This window comes from Drosophila tropicalis, unplaced genomic scaffold, assembly GCF_018151085.1.
Source record: "Drosophila tropicalis isolate 14030-0801.00 unplaced genomic scaffold, ASM1815108v1 contig_878, whole genome shotgun sequence".
NCBI classification, from domain to species: Eukaryota; Metazoa; Arthropoda; class Insecta; order Diptera; family Drosophilidae; genus Drosophila; species Drosophila tropicalis.
The window spans coordinates 15,123,108-15,134,822 of record NW_027173374.1 but is presented as its reverse complement, the minus strand read 5'-3'; the positions used below and the strand labels follow the sequence as shown (position 1 = coordinate 15,134,822).

The following is an 11,715-nucleotide window of genomic DNA, read 5'->3' as shown; positions in this document are numbered from 1 at the left end:
TCCACTTGACTTTTTATTCGCGCTAGGATATTCCATTTTTTTCACCCTTACCAATATTTGCATAGCCAAGTTAAACAAGTGAGTCCAGTCAGCCGGTTGGTTATCCCCCCACATCAATGGGTAAACAAATGAACGGGTTAAAATTGTTCCACCTTCCATCTCCAATGTGAACTTTCGAAACGGCATTTGCATACATAAATATTTCATTTGCCTTTAATGAATTTTCAATTTGACAATTGCCAAAATGCCGCACACGAGGAGCCCACCCACATGGAGAAAGAGTTGCTGCCCCCCTTAGCGGCATGCAATTGGGGATTGTCCATGGGATCGCATGTCCAAGTCCAAGTCTTGCTCCTTTCGCTTTTAATTCTCTCTCCCTCTGTCGTCTCTGTTCTCAATTATTTCTGGGGTGTTAAATGGTAATAAAATAAGTAACATACAAATTTTTCAATTTGGTGTAGCAAAAAAAAAATGATAAAAAAAAAAAAAAACGCAAAGGCATGAAATTTCATTCCATCAGAAGCCGATCACAACACTTTCACGGCCCAAAGCGACTTGCTAATAGGACTCGTTGACGTACGCCTACTTTTTGGTCCTTTGGACTGCATTTACATGCTGAGAAAGGGTACAAAATATATTCGTTTCAAATGTAGAGACGTCCGCTAATCAGAGTTTATGCAAATTCAAGTCTCTTAGCTAAAGTGTTTATTCTAGGTAATTCTACCACTAGAGATGGAGTGGCTTTGATTTTCATTTCTTATCCATTTCATAGATTATTCTTTGAAAGAGAGAGCATTTGAAATTCAACGCAAGTCGTTTTGGTCCACAACTTCTGGAAGCTGTTCCATATCACACACAGCCCCAGTTTTATGCGTATTGACATGAAAAGTACTGCCCATCATTACATATGTAGGTATGTACGAACGTGGATGATGATGATGAATATTGAAGTATGGATGATGGTGAGGTCGTATGGAAGGCTACTCTTCATTCTACTCGTTAACTGACAGGCACGCAAGGCGCCGTTAAGGAACACAAAAAGAGTGCCCCTATTCCTATCCCCTCGTTACAGTGATGGGGAGCAGCACGTGTACCTACTTCTCTTTTTGTTTTCCGTTTTTCGGGTTGTAAAATTCAAATCGTTGGCAAATGCCTTGACATCAGCTAATGCCGATAACCTTACAACCAAAAGGGGATACCGTCATGCCTCAGCTGCAGGTGTAATCGAGGAGGGTGTCGATCGATGCAACTGCTGTCACTTGTGCGCACACTCGTATGTACACATACATATTGGCAAGCAGGATCGTAAATTGCAAAGGACATGGTCAAAGTCAAAGGGCATGGACAAGGGACAATAAATTTGTTGTTTGGCCTGTCCTTGGTGCGGTTTGTTTGTGTCACAATTTTATCTAATTGATATCGACAAAGTGTCCTCGGCTGGTAGAATACATGTGCAGCCGAAGGACAATGCACACACAACTTTGGGGCGTGCTCTCGCATAGTTCTTGTTTCTTGTGTGTGGGCGTAGTCGGGGTACATCACAAGGATTGCAGCGACCTCGATCAGTGAGATTCGATTTCCAGCGAATCATTATGTGAATTAAGCGTGCAACCGCCTGGACCACCAAGTTTGATCATTTTCGCCAAGTCATTGGCCGGGACTACAACTAAATTCCCATCCCCATACATTCTAAATTAATTGTTAAGCGCTGTCGTTGGACAAGCCAAGTCCTTTATATTATATAAGTAGACTTGGTGTTGGCCACGCTTATTAGACAAGGCCCAAGCGTGTCCATGTCCTTGACGAGATAGCGCCGGCCAACTGATCCTAGCCGATAGCAATAGCAATTGGAAAATTGGAAAATTTTGCCAAGTTGTAATAAACAAGATTTTTCCATTGTGATAGTCCGGAGGCTCGGAGGCGGGTCAAGGCATGCCGAATCGCCTAGGCAGTGTCGGTAAATCTACAAATGAAGAGGCAGGTAGAAACGATTCAGACTAGTTAGAAAGATCAAATCAAATTTGGGTGCTGCTGACAAATCATTGCTGGATTTTTGCAAATTTCACCGCATTTTGCGGTTCTACTAATCCTGTTTAAAGCATACGCATACCTTTTTTGCTGTTTTGTTTGTATTTCCGCCCCCATCGCTCTCCCTTTCTCTTTCTGTCTCTCTTGGCCCCGTCATAATCACAATCCTCTGGTTCCGGTTGACAGCAACCCTATAATCATCTTGTTAGCGGCTTTAGATATATGCCCATTGATAGTCCACTTGGTTTGGGTTTGCTTTTTGGTTTCTATCGGCCAAGCGCCATTTTAAGCTCCCCCACAAGAGTTTAAGGCAAAAACTCACCACCAATTGCAATTGGCCGAAAGAAAATTGCGGCACGTGCTGGGTCCAGACCAGACCAACAGCCACCAACAGGCAGGCAGGCAGGCAACTTGTTTACCTGTCCCTCTTACCTGAAAGTGGTGGATTTTCTGACTGCTGGTGTATAAATAGGGATGCTAGCACGGAGAGCAAGGCAGAAACTCGTCAGCAGTCAACGCAAACGGTTCACCATGTCGTCGTCCAGTGAAATTTATCGCTATTACTACAAAACTTCTGAGGACCTGCAAGGCTTCAAGAGCGCCTCAACTGAAGCGTATTTCAATCCCATGGCTGCCTACAATCCCGGAGTTAGCCACTATCAGTTCAATTGCAATTCGCTGGCCAGCTCAAGCAATTATTTATCGGCCAATGGGTTCATTAGTTTCGAGCAGGCCAGTTCCGATGGCTGGATTACTTCGTCACCGGCTAGTCATCGATCGGAGAGTCCTGAATATGTGGATCTCAATACAATCTACAACAACGGTTGCCAATTGGAGCAGCAATATGGTTTGACATTGCCAGTGGCCAGCCAATCGACCCCAGTAACAGCAGCAGCACCAGCACCACCGCAACCACCACCACCAGTCGAGTTGATGGGTTCGCCCAATGTGGGAACATGTAAAACCATTCATTCAACTCCGACAGCGCCAGCACAAGGATCGGGAGTCCCGGCCACAAAACCAAAGCGCACTTACACCAAGAGAAATCAAGCCAATGCCGCCAATACCTCCAACAACTCCTCCAACACCTCGTCCAACTCCAACTCTAGTGTCTCTGTCAACTTATATGCCGATGAGTTCCAGAATTTCGATTTTGACAACACGGGCCTCTTCGATGATAGCGTGGATGACGATGACGAGGATGAGGACATGATGCTCTTTGGCAGTGGCGGCGAAGACTTCGATCTGGCTGATGGCAATGACAGCGAAGACGGAGCCGCCAATGGAGCAGCAGCAGCTGGAGCCGGCAAGAAGCGTCGCAGTAAGCAAATCTCGCCAGTGGTTAAGCGAAAGCGCCGCCTTGCCGCCAACGCCAGGGAACGTCGTCGTATGCAGAATCTGAACCAGGCTTTCGATCGTCTCCGTCAATATTTGCCCTGCCTGGGCAACGATCGCCAATTGTCCAAGCATGAGACACTCCAAATGGCCCAGACCTATATCTCCGCACTGGGCGATCTGCTGCGATAAAGCTGAAGTCGACAAATTTCTTTGTCCAAGTTTGCCAAATGTTGTACCTTGATCCCCTCCACTTGAATTCCACCTCCCCCTTCTCCATTGCGTGTATATAGTTACAATTACCGTCTAAGTATTATGCTGTTTATTGTTTAGTTAATTTAGCTTAAATGGAAGACAATGATTATAATTTAAAAAATATCAAAGAAGTTAAATTCGGCTATGCCGAAGTTTATATACCCTTGCAGTCCTTGACAATAATAATTTCACATGTTCAAAATTTGTTTTCTGCAACTCAATTCATTAATATACAAACAAAACAATTTTACTCTTCATACTATGTACAATTTGTTCTTCTTCTTCCCTCATTCCCTAAGCAAAGCAACGCACGCATACACATACAGTTTATGTAGCGTTGCGTCTGTGTGTGTATGCATGTGCTCTGTTGATTTGATGATGACGTAGTAGGCAGCAAGCAGAGCTGCCGGCAGCGATTGAACCGATTTATATAGACTGTAACTTGTGTTCTATTTATCCGATCAGGGTCAAATTTTGGGATCTGAGATTTTATATCAAATTCTATTATATTGGTAAATTTCATGGGGATACTCCAATTTTTGCAAAAATTTTTGTTCCAGAGCTATATGATATAGTAGTCCGATCCCAAAGATTTTCATACTTTATCTCACCCGGGTAAAAAAAAGCTCCCAAAAAAATTTCATCCCGATAGCTCTTAAGATGGCTGAGTAAAACGCGTACGCACCGACGGACAGACGGACAGACGGACAGACGGACAGACGGACAGACGGACAGACGGACATGGCTATATCGACTTAGCTTCTCATGCTGATCAAGAATATATATACTTTATGGGGTCGGAAACGTCTCCTTCTGTGCGTTACAAACATCTGACCAATTTTATAATACCCTCTGCAAGGGTATAATAAACATAAAACAAAAATTAAAAAGTAAATTTATTCAATTTTAAACTGACAATAGAATGATCCTCATTCCAGGTGGTCCAGTCCAAGAACTTGAAAGGTTTACAAAATGAATATGAAATATTTTCAAAGTTTTGGAGGATTTAAATTTATTCTGGCAATTAGCTGTAAGTCTCAGGGTCTAGTCTAATCCATTACTCTAATTCTGAATTGAAGAATCGTGGCTAGGCAATAAATGGTTTGTTTTCAGTCTCTAAAATACAGTTTTAAATTATAATATCGATTGCAATATATGTACCTACCTGTTGAAATTAGTTTTATCTGGTCTTTCTGATAATCTCGACAAGCCTGTGAACAAAGCCCATCGAGTAATGGGTATGGCCCAATCGGATAATGTATCCTACTTACACCCCCAAGTTAATTCATCCTCATTTATCTCGAAGCATATCAATTCTCACACAGTTTTGGTTTTGGTTTATGTTTTTGTTGTGCTCCTTTTCCGGGACCTATTGAATTAAACTTTATTATAAGGGGCAAGGTGATCGATTTGGCGCTTCGCGATCAATTTGTAGACAGTTCAGCAAAATTAGGGACCTCAAAACAAATACGCGAAAAAAGGTGATCTTCAAGCCGATGCCTAAGAGAGTGAGAAGGGGAGAGAGGGAGAGGGGGACCCAAAAGTCCCAAAAAGTATTGTGCCAATAATTACACAGAACGGCGCGCCAGAGTGTGGCTGCCAAATTAAGTTAAGTGTTGGGCTGATCTGCTTTTCAGCAGTCGGAGGAGTCCCAAAAAACCAAAGAGGGGAAAAAACAACTCGTTTAAAGTGAACTTCGATCAACGATCGTTCGGGGGCGAGAGCTAAGCCAAACAAAAGCCGGCTTAAGCTTAGCCATTGATATAGCCTGGCTTTCTGGAGCTGAAGTTCAAGATGTGTTCCTTTCATTCAATCAATCGGAAGAGATACAAAACCAATTTGCTGATAGCGCGAATGCTGACGATCGACTCCCGAAACCGTAAGCGAACTGGATGCCCGATCCCCCGATGGGAATTGGGGCGATATTCGTGGGCTGGATTTGTTTGTTTTTATAAAAATCATATATACATACATACATACATATCTGTATGTATACGGGCGTCGCCAAAATGAAACAGAAACAGCAAAGCGAAAACGTTTCTTTTTTGGGTCTCATGATCAAAAGGAAATTCACATAATTAGTTAGCGCGGCATCGACATCGACCTGGAAAGGTCTTCGTTAAATTGTTAATGACTTAATTTGAAGTTCGCGAGGTGCGGGCGTCTCCCTTTGTGCCTGCCAATTATACAGGAACTACAGATGAGGGGGCGGGCGGTAGTAGTAGTAGCTATCATTCTGGATATCCTGTCTCCTGCGTCTGTCCCCCAACTGTGTGTGTGTCGCTCTTGTTAGCGACAATTTACGGCTTTGAACGCTTCCGCACAAAGCGTTGCCGTCAATTTGTCAATTACACAAATTGTTTAGGTCTCCCCGACAGAGTCCCGATTCTGAGCCGGATCCCGATCCCGATTCAGATCCCTCTACCGATCTGCCGATCTTATTGCCACCTGCATGCAGCTGCACAGATTCAGATGCTACCAAAATGTTGCTGCAACTCTTTTTCAATACAATTAGTTAGAATTCATGAATGGAAACGAGTTGGACCCCAGGCAGCTTTTTGGCAATGCCGCCAACTCCAACTACAACAGCCACGGAGTCACAGTAACCGCAGCAGGAGCAGGAGCAGGAGCTGCAGCAGAAGTTACCTTGCATGTCTTTGTCAATTTATAGACAGCTTGCCTGAGCATTATTAACACGTATTATTATGCGTTCGATGCCTCTGCCCAAGCCGATGCCTTTGCCTTAAGTCTTACCTTTGCCAGTTCCCTTCGTCAATGTGGTAGATGTTTGAGGCAACAGGTCCCGTGCAGTGGTATCTCAGTAAGCAGGGACACAAAATGGATGTACAGCAATTTGTCATGTCGATAATTGGCAAGCTTTATTTTGAGGTTTCTTTCTTTTCCATCTCGGGGTATGCTTCTTTTTTTTTTTTTTGGTTAAAGCCTAAATATGTATCTGCATCTGTATCAGGATTAAATAAGTTAATGAGCTTTAACACCATCAATTTGTCACTTCTTGTTAGTGTCAACCATTGAAAGTTGTGGTTCAGGCAACAATTTTGTTAACAGCTTTGAAAGAAATGGATTTGTCAATCCAAAGAAAGTGTAAGAACATCGATTGATCAACTGAAGCTCGAATTGGTTCGAATTGTCTCTGCTGGAGCTCTAAAGTCCTGCTTCTGATATAATTTTAAGGACTTAAAAACGAAATCGGATCAGAAATCCTCTACATTGGTCGAGGATGAGACATTCAATTAGAAAATAATAGAAAAGCTTTCATCGAAATATTGGATTGGTATTAAAACGAATCCAATCATTGGAAACTGAGAAGTTTATCCGAAGGAATCGACCTTCTTAGATTTGGTGCTCCTGGTATCAATCATTGCGGTTTTACAATCCGTAGCAATTATGGTTATTCTTACAACGATTTCCGTTGCCTGCATAAAACATTTTCTCATGCCCATTTGAGCATATATTTTGTGTAAAGAAAAAGAAATGTATGTATAAATGGAAAGGACTAACCACAAGAAATATTTTTATAACATTTTCAATGTTTCTTCTCTTATTTTTTACAATTATTTTCCTTTTTTGTTTGAAGTGCAGTTTCCGTTTCCGTTGATTTGTGTTTTGGTATTGTTGTGTGAACGTTTTGCGCTGATCCCTTAATTGTTGCGCAATTTTAAAGAAAATCGCTGAAAATGGAAAACAAGTGGAAAAACTGTTGCGACTGGAACCACTCCACATCCTTCCATCCTCAATTGCCATGAAGGAATCGCGTGTTTGCATGTGTGCGGGCCAGAGATCGGCTTAAGTTCAGGCCAAATGAATGCAATTATTAAGTCATAAAACGAACAGCCGAAAATGCCAAATAACAAAAAAAAGAAAAAGTAAGAGAAAAGAGCCTGTAATTAGCGACACCAAATCACACCAGACACGCCTACGACTTGTGTGCGGTCCCAATGGATGAGGAGACTTTAACATTAATGGTTAACTTACCTGAACCTGATCAGGACACAATGTTTGTTTAAGGAAGTTTTATTTTTTGGTCCACAGGCGCACACACACACACACACACACACACAGGAGGAACTAAACATTTCGGCAATTAGTCAAAAAGATTTGCTACGCAGCAACTTCCATCAATTAGGCGCTGGCTCCGATTACAGATCCTCATAATCGTCTTCATTATCGTCCTTCGCAAACGTCATCATTAGGTCAAGGAGCAGGAGCAACAACAGATTTAACCGTTACACGTTTGACAAATAATTCGCACGGCCAACGGTCCAGATTTTGGCCCATCTCTCTCCCTCTCTCTCTTAGTCTTTCTACTTAAGTTTTGACTTGGGTAACTCAATTAGGCATCGGCCACAGTTGACTGATTTCAGTTGCCAAATTGTCCATGTAGGTGGGCGCAGTAAAAAGGCAAGTTGTGTTCGGTATCTCACGATTATGCAGTCCACTCGATGGATGGAAGATTGACAACCAGCGGCGAGTAAAAGTAAACTGCATCAAAAGTCCCAAACTCAATTAATATCGTCTCAAAATACATACACTAAAAAAATTTAATAACTTCTAAGAGTCATCACTTCAGTTCTTAACATGAACTAAGGAAATACAAGATTCTTTATGACTAAATTTACTAAAATTGTATAAAATTGAGATCATTTTTACTGGTGGTGGAATTCAGTGCATATTCTCAACTATTTCATAGAGTATACATAATTTATAAACATAATGCAAAAAAAGCATCAATTTTTTAACTGAGATTGCCACACGCAAGCCATCGCTTTGTCACTTTAAGAGAGATTCGAAAATCGAGATCTCTGCTGCCTACAGACGTCTGGGCCCCCTCTGGGTCTCCTCCTGACTACTTAACGAAAGAATCTTCTACCCAAAAACTTTGGTTGGTGTGTAATTTTGTATTGACATTGGGTCATTTGATACAGTTTTCCAGCTCATTTGCTTGTAATTGGGCACCAAAGCATCGCGAAAGCTGCAGCTTCAACTCTTGGCTTAATCTTCGCATCGTTTCGTTTCGTTTCGTCTCTCTTCTGAGTCTCAGGTTGACGACTTTTCAAATGATCAGTTATAAATTTTGGAACTCTGTATACTAACCGTACAAGTCATACGTTAATCAGGATTTCGTGTGAAAAATGCGTCCATGGTCCGAGCTCCTTCGAGCCAGACAGGCCGAAATCAGAGGCAAGACAAGACAAGGTATGGGACAGCAGTCAATTTAATGTCAACGACGTCGGTGGCGTTGGCATCACTTCATTTCTTTGGTCAGTTCATTTTTTCCTTCTTTCTCCCTTCTTGGGTCCTGTTTTGGCTTGCCACCTGCATTTTTCGCTTTTTTTTGGAGCCTGGTCGCGACTTGGCTTCGACTTGAGGTGAGTGCGAATTTAATCCCTTGGCCCCAATTATTCAAGTAATTAAGTATTAATGTGCGAAATTTTATCACCTTTTATCGGGCAAGGGTTGGGCAAGCTGTGATTTTCCAGACGATTTGTGTTTAAACGTTCGTTAAACGTTCATCGAGATTCGCACGGGCGGATAATCGTTTCGAAAAGTGGGACTTGAATGGTTTCCCATTTGAAAGAAAGCTCTTTCTTCTTAAACTTTTGAGTGACCTATTGAGATGGCAGTATGATGGCTTGATTAAATCATATCTTAATGATTGACCTTAACTAATTTCGATTTCTTACGAAATTCCATAATCTTTCGACTACCAATAAGAAGGCAGCCGATCAATAAGAGCCGCCAACTTTAAAAGATGCCTTTACTTGGGCAATTAGCAGATATAATCCGTGTGATTCCACCCAACTAAAATGTCAATAACAATAAATTCCTAGCAACAACATGAGAAAAACTCCACCGACAATCAAGATAACAGCCAGAAGACAGTCACATAGTGGCCAAAGGATCAGCTCATAACTGTCAAAAGGCAATCAATTGATTTGCGCAATAGACCTGCCCAGTCAGAAGAACCGTCCCCGTGAGGGACCTCACAGGACTCGCTTCGCTGAATATTTAAGAGGCGTGTTCCGCCTGTCAACATTTTATGTTGGTGGTCAGAAGAGTCAAATTGTGGTCGCAGCCAATGCTGAGAACCTCGCGGGTGTTCCCAGGCGCAGGTCCTTGAGGAAAGCGAACAATGGGCCCAGGCCCAGTTGAGTCCTTTGTGTTTTGGTAGAAAACAAAGGCAACTACTTACGGCACATTATGACATGAAAATGCACAGAATCTGGAAGGTTTTTCTTCTTTTTTTTTTGTGTTGGCCATGGGTATGGGAATAGGCATTTTATTGCTGACCACATTCAAAGATTCATTGCTCTATTTTGGTTGCGACTGCGGTATCGTCCTTGTGTATCCTTTTGATGCTGGTCAGTGCTTTTGAATTTGCCTGAACCAAAACTAATTTTATTGCTCAATTTTTCCTCTATTCAGGACTTTACTCTAATTGAACTGCGCGTTGTGTAAAATTTTACATTTGTCTCAACGAACCAAGTTCATTATTTATTTCGATATTCCTTTGTTGATCCTGAATGTAAATGAACTTTCGCTTTTTTTTGTTGTCGCTGCTGTTGCTGGTATTTTCGGTTACGCTAATTTAGAAAATAGAATTCCAGAATTCTCCACGGCTCAATGGGTTGATGTTTTGGTAATTTGTTAATCGAAACGATTTATTATATTATTAAAATTAATTCAAGACATGCGGGGGAGAAAGGGAATTTGATTAAACCTTGCCTAGAATGGTAGGGAATTGGAAGTCAAGAAGTGAATGATATGGAATGTAGTTTTCTGCTTGTGCTACTTCGAGAGAGCTCTAGTCTAGTCTGCCCTTTGGCAATCTATTTTTTTGGCTAGATTTTCCTAGCAATTTAAAAGGTAGTTTTATAATTATGGCCAAGATTCTTCAGTAATCAGACCAGCTGACGCTTTTTGGGTATCATTCGACAGACACACGGCACACGTGTTCATTTGTGAGGAAGGCGCGCGACTTCGAATTCAGGGATCAATTTGGATGGATTCGTAAACTGAGCAAAGGTGAGAGAGAAAGAGAGAGAGAGAGAGAGAGTGAGAGGAGCAGCATCATCTGTGTAAACATATTATAGATATGTATGTATGTGTGGAGTATCCTTGTTCGTCTCACACCTTTCCCAGTTCATCAGGCAGCCAGCAGCAACCCTTTCCAAATTGTTGATCTTCGGACTGGCTGACTGACTGAGTATGTCCTTTAAGCGGTTTATCCTGCTGTTACTGTTTCTCCCTCACTCGTGCTTATCGGAAGTCAGCAGTAACTGTAGGAGCGGCCATGGACATGAGTGCTTCTGCTTCCTCAATGCAGCAAGAAAAAGAACCTCCAACCGTAAATGAAACTGCTACAAGAAACAAAAACGAAAAAAGGAAACCTAAGCGATGGAGCAAAGCAAGTAGGCAACGGCAAACCCAATTTTCGAAGTCAAAAGTACCACCAGATGACGGCATGCGCCGCTGCGGTCCGTTTTGTTCTGAGCCCAGAAGAGAGAATGAGAGAGAAACAGAGACAGAGAGAGAGAGAGTGATCCTTGGTCCCAGCATATGTTGCACTTTGGCTTGAGTACGAGTCCTTTTTCGCTGGCTTTCACTCGCATGCCAATCGGCTTGTTCCTGTAGACAGCAAATAATAATAATAATGATAATTCCTTATTGTGTGTCTGTGTGCTGAAGATGCGCCAGTTGGTTCAACAATAAAACCAAATTTATATATACATATATATACGCACATATTCCTAACCTAAACGCCTTGGGCCACCGCTTCTTAACATAGGGACAGGGACATAAGCCACCGCCTAGTTACAGTTATCCACAAACTTCTCCAGTAGCAATTCCCTAGAGAGAACCATCGCAATTAAAGCTGCATCAATCAAAATTAAAAGCAATCCCACAACCGTTTCTCAAGCCACTAAGTGTGTCGGTGATTCTGATAGAACTCACATTAACTTCGACCTATTAGCATGTGCCAAAAGTAAGTCCAAGCTCAAGGTAAAGGTTATTAAAATCGAATTAAAACAAATCAAAAATACAATCTTGTTGAGCGACTAACTAAAAGGATAG

At 42.0% G+C, this 11,715-nt stretch overlaps 1 protein-coding gene across 1 annotated transcript; it reads left to right on the top strand.

Annotated features, from left to right (window-relative positions):
* Nucleotides 1-2,545: 2,545 nt before the first annotated feature.
* Nucleotides 2,546-3,628, top strand: ato (atonal). Its single transcript, XM_068301242.1, has one exon. The coding sequence runs from the start codon at nt 2,560-2,562 to the stop codon at nt 3,553-3,555; it is 996 nt and encodes a 331-aa protein (XP_068157343.1). The 5' UTR covers nt 2,546-2,559; the 3' UTR covers nt 3,556-3,628.
* Nucleotides 3,629-11,715: the final 8,087 nt, after the last annotated feature.